The sequence below is a fragment of the Pelobates fuscus genome, chromosome 1, assembly GCF_036172605.1.
Source record: "Pelobates fuscus isolate aPelFus1 chromosome 1, aPelFus1.pri, whole genome shotgun sequence".
Lineage (NCBI taxonomy): Eukaryota > Metazoa > Chordata > Amphibia > Anura > Pelobatidae > Pelobates > Pelobates fuscus.
In genome coordinates, this window is record NC_086317.1 from 96,077,057 (window position 1) to 96,090,554 (window position 13,498).

A 13,498-nucleotide genomic window follows, 5' to 3' on the forward strand; every position below is an offset into this window, starting at 1 on the left:
GTATAACATTAACATTTCTTGTAGTTTTGCAGAAAAGGAGAGAGTTTCACAGCCTTTTTGTAACGATGCAGTACAAGAAGACATTTTCCAATTTACTTCAGAATTCTCCAACCCAATAATACAATCTAACAATGGATTAGAAACTGTATCACCATCAAGTAATGAGACTTGCAGAACCATCAACCAGCCATCTAATTCAGTGAGGTTATTGGATGATGGACCTCATCCTTTGCCAAGGATTGGATCATGCAAGCAACAAATAACACATTCTAGACCAATCACCTCTAACGAACTCCAGCCAAAGTCAAAAGCTGAAGATAGAAAAAGATACAGCAGTCATATACCATTACTAAGAACAAAATCTACACCATTTGAGCTAATGCAACACAGACATTCTCTAACACCACAACAAGCCACTGAAATGTCATATGTGGACAGTGATTTATCTAAAAATGCAATGAGTCATTTCAGTGAGAACAGTCATCTTTGGCAAAACAGTGGTCCAGCCATCACTGGCTCTCTTGGTAATATCTCTACTGTCCCCTATAGTCAAGCTTATGTCCGTTTAACTGAAGATCCATATTTCTCCCCATCCCCTTCTTCTGATCTTGGTTCACCAAAATTTGCAGGTTTCTGTGCAGAAGCCACATACCACGATGCAACAAAACAGCCGCTTGATAATAAACTAAGCAAAGAATTGCCACCATTATGTTCCCCCACGATAATCATAAATTCCGGCCAAGAGATGGGATCTGGATTGGAATTATCTGCCACAACTTGCAAAGAAAGTAAGTTGGTGTTTTTTATTTTTCATTTGACCATTTTGTTTTAAATCCAGAAATGCTAAAGGGATTGAACCTCCAATTCAATGAAAAGTTAAATAACAATAAGCACACACACACATATATATATATATATATATCTATATATATATATATATATATATATATTTGTGCTCGGAATTTAAATACGTAATGGATAGTAACTGTGAGCAAAGTTGGTTGTGGTGTGCCGAAACCAACGTACGAGTGGGCCTGTAAATAAAAGAGGGCAAAAAGATAAATTCAAGAAATACACACTTTATTGCATTTTTTACAAAACCAAGTTGCTGAAAGCTTGGCGAAGCTCTTTCTCCGGCTGTGGAATATATGCAGTATATATGGAGGATTTCCACCGCCCCAGTCTCTTGATGATATGGACCGGTGTGTTAGTGCTAGAGGCTGCTCCTATACGGAAGGAGTGCCTAGAGAATGCAATCGGGTTGTGTCCGAGCTTAGATAACAGAATTCTGATATGAACCATCAATTTTGCTGTGGTTAACGGGTGCCCTTGTAGTGTTAAGAGCGGAGAGTCCAGTAGGTGACCGTGCAGAGTTGACCGTAGGTGGTCTAGTACTTTTACCGGACAACAGGCATTATCAGTAGGGAAGAGAGGAATTATAGTAGGGTGTAGTGACCGGTTGGTTTTAGTTGTAGGGATCGAAAGTTGGTAGTGATCTTAGTGAGGTGCGATATTTTAAGTCTTAGCTTCGTATCTCCTTGACAAATTACGGTGAACTCTCTAGGTCTGAGAAAACCGTAGAAAGCGAGATATAAAGCAGATTTGATCACCGTATTTGTGCCGATGTCGAATGGGGCTGTGTCAAGGAGATTGCTAAGTGACCTGAAGATAGGCCCATCTATAGGTAATCTAATGGTAGAGAGTGGAGGTGAAACCTTTGATATTCCTTTCAAAACCTTTTTGACGGGGTATGAAGACAGGAAAGGTGTGTTGTTAGGAAAAAAAGGTGAGGCTGTGGTGCTGGACCCCCGTGAGATATAGTTTAATGGTGTTGTGAGATAGTTTAAGGTGTAGGTGGAAAAAAGAGGCAAAAGCCACCATGGTTTGAATAGAGAAGTCACCTTGTAAACCGAACTCTGCTGTGAATTTATTAAATATATTAAGAGCCCTATTGTAAGTGATAGCCGTGTTTGGTGATAATGCTTGGTGAGTGAGTGCTCTAGCGTGGTTCAAGAGTGTGCTTAATCCAGGATTAGATCGTGGAACCGTGGTGTCCTGGATGGTTGTAGGTGAGCCGTTGGGAGTGCCTGAGAAAATGCCTGAAATTGAGAACGAGAAAGAGCGTCAGCGGCCGTGTTGTGAATACCCGGGATGTGAAAACAAACTAAGTGAAACTGGCCGGATGCTGCCAACCAGGTCAGCTTGCGAATCAGCCGCATGATGGTCAGGGAAGATGATCGCCCTTTGTTCACGATTTCGCAAGCTGCCGAGTTATCAGAGTAGCATTTGACTGCCTTGCCAGACCAGAGATGACCCCAGGTGTGTGCGGCCGCCACAATGGGATAAATTTCAAATAGTGCTGAGGTCTCTCTGAATCCTGGCAAGGCATCCGAATCAGTGGGCCAATGGCCCCTGAACCAGTGGTTCCCAAAAATGGCTGCAAAACCGGTATTGGCTGCTGCGTCTGTGTGGATGATGGGTGAAGAGGTGGAGAGAGGGGGAATAAACATGGAGATTCCATTCCAGTCCTTCAAAAACTTCCCCCACATAGCTAAGTCAGCCTTGGCGTGGGGGTCCAAAGAAACTGTGCCAGAGTCCGGAACTCCGTGCAGCAGGCAAAGGAGTCTGGATATGAAAGACCTTCCCTGCGGAATGATGCGCATTGCAAAGTTCAGGGATCCGAGAAGGGACTGAAGTTATTTTCTAGTGCAAACATCATTCCGCAGGAACAAGTCATCTCCCCTCTCAAACGTGACAGTTTGTCGTGGGGGAGGCTAGCTCTGAGGTTAACCGAGTCCAGTTCTATCCCCAGAAAGGTCAATTTAGTTGTGGGGCCTATAGTTTTGGCTGTGGACAAAGGGACTCCAAGTGTGGAAAATAGTGCAGTAGTGCTTCTGATTGCTGTGGGTGAAGGTGACCCTGGCTCTATTAGTAAAAAGTCATCGAGGTAGTGGATAACGGAGTGACACCTGGTGAGGTTCAGAAGCAGCCAGCATAGTGACTCTGCGAAAATGTCGAACAGTTTGGGGCTGCTTCGAGAACCGAAAGTGAGTCGTGTAGAGAAGTAATATTTCCCTCGCCATTTAACACCGTGTAAGTGCCAGAGTGAGGGGTGCATGGGTAGTAATTTAAACGTTTGTGATGTCCGTTTTGCTAAGCCAGGGTCGATTACCAGATGATATGATGGACTGTATGGCGTCGTCGATGGTTACGTACTGAAGTGAGAATTCGTCTGCTGGAATGAGTGCGTTTATGCTTGGAACAAAAGAGGAGTGCGGTGCCGATAAATCAATAATTAGACGTTTTTTTTTTTTGTTTTGTTTTTTTTTTGAATATTTGTGAATAGCAATACCAATGGGGTTAGTGCGCCAGGAGGAGAATGGTGAAGAGGTGAAGGGGCCGATCATGAAACCATTGGTGATTTCAGAGGCAATGAGAGTGTCTATGGAGACTGGGTCTAAACGTGCTGACTGGAGATTAGGGCATTCTAGTGTACCTGGGGGAATGGCTACAATACCCGTGAGAAACCCTTTAGTGAACCCTGTGGTGAGATAATCCACCAGATGATTAAGCCTGGGATCCCTTGTCTTGAGCACCACAGAGATATCACCGTAATTGAATGCCTTGTTCTCAAGTACATCCTGTGAGGCTATGAGCAAGGACACCAGACGCACATCCTTCCCGTCTAGGATATCTTTCCTGATAGAGTCAGGGACGGAGTGTGCTGGTGACTCAAATGGTGTAATGGCTGTGCCCGGTGCTGGAGGGGGGAGTATAGGAGGGCATGTTGGTATAGTAGGTACAGCCTTGAAAGCGACTGGGACTACCGTGGTAGTACCTGGGGAGGAGATGGCGCTTTCCACCTTAGATAGCCTGCTATTGAGGGTCTTTAGATTGGCCAAGATCTCTGCCAGGGTATCCTGGGTGGCCGTGCTGTTGCTTGGTGGTTGTCCTTGAGAGCTAGTCCCTGGCCTGGGCTCGGGGGCTTGGTGAGTAAGTAGCCTATAAAGTTCAGCCTTCCTAGCTGTGGCCGGAAAGGGGATTCCCCTGAGCCTAAGCTCGGCCGTAATTTTGGGAATAGTCCATGCTCTCAAGGACGTGGGGGTTGAAAGAGTGAGTGATTCGCCTGGAGACCCGGGTCTGGTAGGCGTGAATGGAGTTTCTTCTGTCAATTCTTTGGTTGGAATAGGTTCTTGGGACATTCTAAAAGGAATGATTATGTGAAAGATATATTAGAAGGGGCGTAAGGTAAGTAGGCGGGGTATGTGGGGTGGTGTAAATGGAAGAACTGGACTGTAATGCTAGATGCCAAAGCGAAAAACTTAACTGTTGAATGTTTGGATAGGTGAGGCCCTGCTAATGCCAAGTGGCGGTGAGAGGCTCTACCTATGATTTGGCTTATGACGTAGTTGCCACAGACGTGGTGGCGGGATGTTGGCCTCTCGGTGACAGTAGAGAGAAATCAAAACGTGTGGCCGTGACAGGTGAGGCCCTGACTAGCGCCCTGTAGTAGGGCATGCGAGGCTTGTAACTATGATTTGGGCGTGGGGCCGTACCTCCGTGTTGAGGTGGGGGGGGATGGAAGGCCTCGTTGGGACGGGATTTCTGATAGGGTGCGCTAAGGCATTAGCCTAGACCCTGTAGCCAGTTCGATTGTATATTTAAGGATAAGGTGAGAGGACTGGAATGTTGTGTAGATACTAACCTTGACTTCTTGCGAATGGTATCTGGAACCTTCTGGTGGTAATAAGTGTGGTAAGTCTCGTCTTATGCTGTCCTTGAGGAAGAGTCCTGAGGCTTTAAGACAGATGTTGACGTATTTATGCGTATCGTGGTGGCGTATGATTTGAATTGGGAGTAGGTTGTTTGTTAGGGGCGCAACGTGAGATCCTGCATTGAGGGATCTGGAAGGTTTACGTGTGTGACTGGGCTGAAATAGATATTTGTGAGAAGGCTGGATGAGGCCTTGGGGTGACGATTGGACGTATTTGGGTATAGACGTAAGTACCTGAAGGTATGGCTGAGTACCGGGTCAGGTTTTGGTGTTTACCGGAGCCTGATGGCTGTATGATCGTATGTCTGAGTAGAAATAATAGTAAAGAATTAACGTACCGTGGGCGTAAGCCTGTGGAAAAGTAGTAATGAACTTGAGACCGTGATAGGTTTTATATGAGGTGTAGTAACAAACGAGTTGTGAACTATACCTTGGTTTGACATAAAGAAATTACGTTATGCGAAACGGTTTAACTGTGTAGAACCGGGGGAAGCCTAGAATAATACTGGAGCTAAGGGTTAACCGAAGAAAAATTCCATAGTTAACGACAGGTGTGGAGGTAAGTAATAAAACCCAATATGTAAACATTTTAGGCCTATGGCTTTATAATGCAAAGTGATAAAATACAATACCTGTTCCTGTAATAAAAGACCTTGAAATAAACAACTTTAGCGCAGAAAAAGCGAGAACCGATGCAGTCTGTAAAGCCAAAAATATGTGACAGCGTGATTATATGGAAAATGAATAGTACAGACGTTTATGTGCCGGATATTGTGTTTATAAACAGTATTTATTAGTATATGTGACAAAATGAAGTGTTTAATAGGTAAATATGTGTTGTGGCAAGGTCAGAGAGGCTTTCTATGTTTAGTAATAGATTGGAGTGCTCTCTATTCCCAGCATGATGGGGTTAATTGGTGGGAGTCACCCCTTGAATGTTATATACCAGGTGAATGTAATTAACCAGCACTAGGGTTTTAAAAGGTTAGCCTCTGAAGACAGAGAGTCTAACAGCTGGGAGAGAGGAGGCAGTTAAGCCTGAGACAAAGGTACTGTGTGAAACCTGCTTAAAGTGCTGTATTTCATTTTGTTTAAAACTGGGAACTAGATTAGCTGGCCAGTTGGATAGTTAGTAATACTGTTTAGTAAGTCTCCAAGTTGGAGTAGGATTTATTTTCTTTTTGTTTTATTTTGTGGGAGAGCACAACCTTGTATATATTGTGGAAAGTGACAATAAACTGCAGTACTATTTTATCCTGACTGTTGCATTTGAAGTTTGTGAAGAGCCTGGCCATCCTGCCACAGTGTATAGAAACTGTACGTTTATGATAGACGTGGATATTTTAAAAAGTAGTAAAACAAATTAACTGGTTAACATAGAAAGAAAATCACAAGGCAGATTTTTAAACAAGCTAATTATATCCCCAAACTGACAAAAAAAGGTATCAGTAGCAATATGACCGAACAGGGAATATACGTAAAGAAAAGTAGAATTCGTGAAATAGAACTTAGTGCATACTGTAGCCTATTTGAATAAGAACTAGCCGAATATGGATTTAGAGCAAGGTGTTTGTGTTTTAATCGTACGAAATAGATTGGTCCTGGGTGACCAAACGGAAATAAGAGAATGCCCGTAATAATATTACTGTGTATATAAATAATAATAGATTAGGTATTAGGTTTCCGTACGAATATGTAAAAGCAGTGATAAAGTGCCGAGCGTTCGTCTGTTTTGGCGTGAACACTGAAATCGGTTAAAAAAGCGTGTATTTGTACGAATATGATAGAGGGAGCCTACCCCTAAGTTTTTAGGCCCGAACGGCGGGAAATAGCGGGGCGCTATTTCCTACGCCTAACTTACGTGAACGTGCCGGTCTCGTGACCGGAAACCGGGTACCTTGACCGGGAACCGAGTGGAAGGCCTCAAACGGACAGAGGACTGGTCAGGACGTCTGACTGCTGGAAACAGGAAAAAATTCTGGAGGGAAGCTGGACAGGAAGTGCTTGTTGCTATGGGGACAAAACAATCAGCTGAAAGGCAGAGGTGAGTAGGGGCTGAGAGTTTAAGTAGGGGACTTACTCCTCCCACAAATTCAGGCCTCCACAAGTTCAGGCCTTTTAACATATATATATATATATATATATATATATATATATATATATGTACAAAGTCAGGAGGGCTGCACTCGCCTAAACATGCATATATTACAGGGTGCTACTGGGACCAAAATACAAAAAATATACAAACCAGTGCACTCGCTTATTAACTAAACAGAGATTTCAAATCCTAAATAGTACTATTTAAAAACACCTCACCTAGGTAGAAAATAATGGGGGTTTGGTTACATTATATGATCATACATTGCATAAGCCTGTCAACTGCGTAGGGGGGAGGAGTTTGTCTTCCAATAATTACACAAAACGTCACAAACTATTAAATATAAGGTATTTCAACTTCACCTGTAGCTATCTTTTTTATTATTATATTGTTTAGTAATCTTACAGATCCCGTTCAGAAGAAGACATACCCCAAAAGGTATATACGTAACTAATGAACCTAATCAGCAGTGAAATCAGGACTACAGTGCAAATAGAATAGGATGGGTTAATAAAAAAATGCCAAAAAATATATATAGAAATAGAATGCTTGTAGCAGTAGGAAATCAAACTGGATACAAATGAGATAATTGTATTCAATAACAAAAGGTGTATCAGCTTAATATCAAATTATTTACCTACCATGATATAGGTAGGAAAACTCTGATAAAGCTGCAGATTATTAAATAGTATCGGTTTAATACTTATTTATCTAGGAAAACCGATACAAAGATTATTAATGGTATAATATGACTAAAAATTGTGTTAATATACTCAAAGAGTTTAAATTCCTGCAGTCCAATAGGTCATATAGTGCAACAGACAGGATGCTTTCTATTTAAATTTTATTACAGATAGACACTGTCCAATAAACATATAAAAATATATAAAAAAAAACTTGCACTTTTAAAACTGTCCCATTGAGAAGCATAAAGTACCAGGTTAACACACTGTAGACCTGAAGATCTTCTTATCTCCCTCTCGCCGGCTGGATAAGAGGGAGCCTGGATCTCTCCGTGATGTTAGAACACTGGATACCTGCCGTGTGCGTTCCACTGCGGCTCTGGATCCGTTCCACTTAGCTGTCTCCTGGGAGCACGTGTAGGATGCCTACCTTATACGTTTCATGATCAGGCGATATAGTTATAAACGGTCAGCACAACTATGGTGCAAAATGGTGTTTGAATACTCAGTTCATAGGATTATTTGGTATCCAAGAACCTCCCCCATATGTCTTGCATATATAGGTGGTTGAAACACTCTAGGCTCCTAAATATTAATATTTTTTGTCACAGCCTATTTACCATTTTGTACCCCAATGGGGATCTCTCCTCATGAGATTTTCTCAATTTTCTGTTCTAACATTATTAGGGTTCATGCCCAGAGTGGGTGGGTATCACTCACACTGACCACCCCTGAATAGGATATTTCCCATCCAGGGGTTATTAGATATTTCTCCGTCTAGCTATTGATGTGGCCTAATTGTCTACAACCACAGATCCTTTCAGTAAAATTTATTTTTCATAGTATTTTTTTTTTTCGTCATTCTTTCTTTTATTGAGGCACATGTTAAATGGGATACAGAATAGAATGAAGGGAATGCACATTCTTCATACAGTTAGGGATCATGCTAACATAATGCAACCTCTCCTATGAGTGTCTGCCTCCTTTTATACTATTGTAACGTTCTAGAATATTACCAACAAGTTTAGCGTACTAACAGGAAAGTAGTTAAAAGTAAAGTAGTTAAACACAAGCGATTCATCAAGTGGGTTATAGCATTTAAGTAACATGAGAAGCAATGCACGTTTTTTATATAAGTGTGGCCGGACCGTCGCTTATCAGCCCATCTTTTTGATGTACTGTATGGGGCTATCAGTCAAGTAGGCGTTATTTGTATGGCCTAGCTTGTTGGGCGAACTTTGCATATGGTAGAGCTAGTCGCTCTTAAGGTTACAGGAGTGTGGTTTGTATGTAGTGTGCCATACTTAAGAGTAGTAGCGTAGAGTATGATACGGTAGAGTAGGGTACAGCACTGCCTATGGGCTTGGTACAGTATATAAAACACAAATATACCGTCATTGTATTACCGTGGTGGCTGGAAATCAGGTGTATGGCTCGTTGGGGGCCTATGTGTCTGTGTGCGAGTAGTTAGGCTCGTGTTGTTCCCCTAACCATGGGGGAACCACCCATTCCGTGGTTCCTGTTGGCGTCTCGGGGTGAAGGGGACTACAGTCGCCGGGTCCCAAGTGTGGGTGCTTGCTAGGTCGTCAGGTGGTGCGGATAGTCCCAGTTTCCTGAATAGAGCTGGAGCTTCTTCTGTTGAGGATAAGGTGTGGAGCACTCTGAGTAGTCTTGGTGACGTCCATTGGTACGCTATTCCGGCGTTTCTGAGTCGGCTTGTCACTGGAGTCATTGTGCGCCTCCACTGTAGGGTGTGCCGATAAATCTTGAAAAAATGACAGGTCTGAGCCCTCTAACCGGTAGGGTGTGCGGTCTCGTAGTGCCGCTAAGAGTGTCCGCTTGTCTTGAGCGGATGTGCAGTGGATAAGGATGTCGCTGACAGCCTGAAATGGGGCCCTGGATGATTTGGGTAGGCGGAATATATTGTCGATTGTTACTTTTTTGGCTTGTGTCGATGATACTAGTGAAGTCACCAGGCACCTCAGATAGTGGGGCAATTCCTCCTTTGAGATGGTCTCGGGCACCCCCTGATCTTCAGGTTGTTTTGTCTGGAGCGATCATCCAGCATAGTAAGCTGTAAGGAAAGTGTTTGTTGGGCTTTCTGCACTTCTTGGAGCGTTTCACCCATAGTGGACACTGTTTGTTTTACATCTATGATGTCGTCTTCTGTGGCGCGGTCCCTGTCTGTCACCATCTGCAGATCTGTTTGTATCACAGCTATATCTGCTGCCCAGGTCTGTCTGAAGTCCGCTAGTAATGCCTTAATGTCTTGCTTGGTGGCTAAATTGGAGAAGTCAGGGTAAGGTGGGGCTGCTTGTTCACAGCTCTGTCGTTCAAATTGGGGCTGTGTTTCCTCCTGTGTGGGTGATTGTGGTGTATTGGTGGCTGTACCTGCTTCTGGCGTCGCCATCTTGCTTTGGGCCTGCTTCTGAAGCATGGAGCCGATGTCTCTGGAGTCTCCTGGCATCCCCTGTGTGGGTCTTTGCGATCTCCTCCCCATTTCAGGTAGGTGCCCCGGCGTGGTGGTTGTGGCTGTCTTTGTCCGTGCGTCCAGGATCTGGAACGGATGCTGCCACTCCTCGAGGCCGAGGCCTGGGGGTAGGTGGTAGGCCGCAAGCCTCTTTTTCACCTGTTTCAGCCCGGATTTCTGGAAAAATGGCATATACCGGCTCCTTGTGTTGTGCTGGTGTCGGTCTGTGGGTCGGATGGTCGGGTCGGCCCCTGATTTAAGGTGGATTGTGCCGTTTGTCTTGGGAGCCGCGAGTAATGGCGCCCGCTCTGACCTGCGGTTAAGCCCCGCCCCCTTTCATAGTATTTTTAAGCAAATTTGAGATAGCTATACTTGGCAAAAAGCAACTTCAATGTGTAATATTACTTTTGTATATAATTTAAATTAAATATATATCACAAATATGGATTGATGTGAGGACTGTTTAATGTGATATTAATGGTCTGCTCGAGAACATTACATGCAAGATAAATTAAATAATATTACATTGCAAAAACAGAATATTCAAGGATATAATCTTTCAATGTAGGGTAATAACGGCTTGATCCAAGGATAAATCTGACTGCTATTCTGGGATCAAGAAGGAATTTTTTTCAGAGTTTGTTGCAAAATTGGAAGTGCTACAGACTAGGTTTTTGCCTTCTTTTGGATCAACAGCAAAATACAAATGTGAGGAAGGCTGAACTTGATGGAAGCAAGTCTCATTTCAGCTATGTAACATGCAAGAGCTTCTAAATTATCCAGCAACATTCTAAGATGCTCATGATTGATCTTTTCGGACACTGTGTTCATCGATATATTTTATTTGCAGGGTCTTCAAACACTGATGAAGAGGGCCCTCCTCCTTTGCCTAAACGCACACCAGAATCCTTTATTGTAACTAATGAACCCGGTAAGTACAACTCCAGGTCCCATAACAATATCAACTTAAATGTTTCTTAGTTTAACCCCAACGTTGTTGTAACGGACCGTTTCAGCATAAAAGGGGATAAAATCCGTTTAGGCGATAATCCCCTTTCCTAGAGACAGGCACAGCTACTGCAGAACACCAAACTCCCGATCTGGATACGAAATAACACTCCGAACTGGAACAGCTGAACAAGAAAAGCATACAATCCGCTTACACTCTTGGCAGTCAGCTTACAATCCAATTCCCCCCAAGAACGAGATGACACTTCATTTTGAGGGTTAAGCAGGAACAACAGACTGGCTCATCCAGCCTGGCTTTTATTACAAACAAGTACATACAGGACACTCCCAGGGGGAGGATGAAATTAACCAATCACAGGGATGTACCTCCCACACATTTCCTCCCCTTAGATTAGCACTTAATATAATTATACCGTACACCCTTTTCCCCAATTCTTGGATGTACCCCAAATACATATGCTACACCTCCAAAACAGGTATCCCCTGATAGCCCTTATTCAGGGGGACAACATATGCAAGAATCAGGTCATTCGGATGAATGGTTCGGGAGATATGAGGTTCCAAAGATTTGACCGACCGCATGGGTAAAGTATCCGAAAACAGTTCCATGCATTTTGGCCCTGCGGTCGGTCACAAACAAGTGAATGAAACAGACGAATTGCTGGTGTTATAGAGCCTGGAGAGGGTTTGAATGAATTCCCTTGTTTGTGGGGTTCTTTCTACCGAACGGCGGGTCATTCGGTAGTTTCCATACGAATTTCTGGAAGTCTGGAGGTCTCAGCGGTGTTTGCCTAGTCAAGTGTCCGATTTCAGTTCCAGACACTCGACGGCAAAACACCGCTGTTCGGTAGTTTAAGATGGCCGCCGCCACGTGTTTGTTTCCCGAATGGCGGCCACCCAGAGGACAAAGAATACATTACATGGATTGCCAATTACCTGTTTGCAACATTGTTGCAAACGGTAATTGGAGGCACACTTATTCCTGGGTGGTCTGGTTGTTCGGTAGTTTCACTCAATATAATGAATGGAGTGATTCTACCGAACGATCAGATGAATGCTGCATATATATCACCCAGGTTAACTGCATACAAAAATACATACATGACATTAAAGTATTAAAGGCAGGATTACTGTAATACGCTCCACAGTCTTAAAGGGACAGTAGTCCCAAAAGTCCCAATCTGTTCATAGATGCTTTTAAAAGGGCCGGTAGCAGCAATATACATTATTACATGCCCAAATATAGTTTTTCCAGTACAATATGTCCAGGGGCCATAGTCGCAGGGCAGGAGGCTAGCAACCAGGCTTCTCCAGTTCACAGTGGCGAAGTTGGTTTCGCCACAATTCTCCCCTTTACCAATTAGACTAACAGGGTATCTGACCTCCTGCCGGTCAGTGCCCTGGTTAGTCCAGCAACCCACCCACAAAATAGAAATAGTAGAGCAGCCCACCCACAATAAACAGTTACTACACCTGTGTGAGGGAGGATCTTGTCCGGGTTCAGGTGCCTCACCACGGCTGTGTGGGGGGCTGGTAGGCTGCCTTGGTGGGTTGCTGAGGGGGCAGGGACCAGCGGTACTCTGTCCTGTTGCCAGCACTACCACGGGAGTAGTCTGGTTGGAGCCTGGTTGCTGGAGACCGACTGTCTCCCCTTTGGATATATTGCTCTGTGGCTGGGGCACAGGACCGACCGTCCCTACCCCTGGTGCTGTAAGTGCAGAGACTACGGTCCCATCTGCACCGATGTGGGGCTTAACATCTCCCCTTGGTGGGTTAGGCTGCCGCTGGAGAGAGGGTGTAACCAGCTCCTCTCTCTGGATGGTAAACTGCCGCTGGGGAGAGGGGTTAGCAGGCTCCTCTCCCTGGCACTCTCTCTGCTGGTGGAAAGGGGGACCAGCTGTCTCCCCTTTCATTCTCTTGTCCGGCTGCTGGGGTGCAAGACTGACTGTCTCTGCTCCCTGCAGGACACACTGCCGCTGGGGAGGATGTACGACACCATCAGCTCCCTGGGGTACACACTGCCGCTGGGGAGGGAGGATGCTGCTCTCCTCTCCCTTCACTTCACACTGCCTTCTGGGCATATCACTTTGCTGTTGGGGGGCAGGAACAACTACCTATGCCCCCTGTAACTCAGCCTGCCGCTGGGGAGGAAGGACTGCACCTTCGGCTCCCTGGGACACACACGGCCGCTGGGGAGGATGGACGACACCATCAGCTCCCTGGGGTACACACTGCCGCTGGGGAGGGAGGACGCTGCTCTCCTCTCCCTTCACTTCACACTGCCTTCTTGGCATATCACTTTGCTTTTGGGGGGCAGGAACAACTACCTCTGCCCCCTGTAACTCAGCCTGCCGCTGGGGAGGAAGGACTGCACCTTCGGCTCCCTGGGACACACACGGCCGCTGGGGAGGATGGACGACACCATCAGCTCCCTGGGGTACACACTGCCGCTGGGGAGGGAGGACGCTGCTCTCCTCTCCCTTCACTTCACACTGCCTTCTTGG

General features: G+C 44.9%; 1 protein-coding gene across 1 annotated transcript in view; it reads left to right on the top strand.

The window, feature by feature from the left end:
- Nucleotides 1-13,498, top strand: part of LOC134590658 (tyrosine-protein phosphatase non-receptor type 22-like) — a 149,539-nt gene that overhangs the window by 107,487 nt on the left and 28,554 nt on the right. The window contains exons 13-14 of the mRNA XM_063444421.1: nucleotides 25-788; nucleotides 10,876-10,956. Coding sequence (XP_063300491.1) covers nucleotides 25-788; nucleotides 10,876-10,956 — 845 coding nt within the window. The remainder of the gene's footprint in view (nucleotides 1-24; nucleotides 789-10,875; nucleotides 10,957-13,498) is intronic.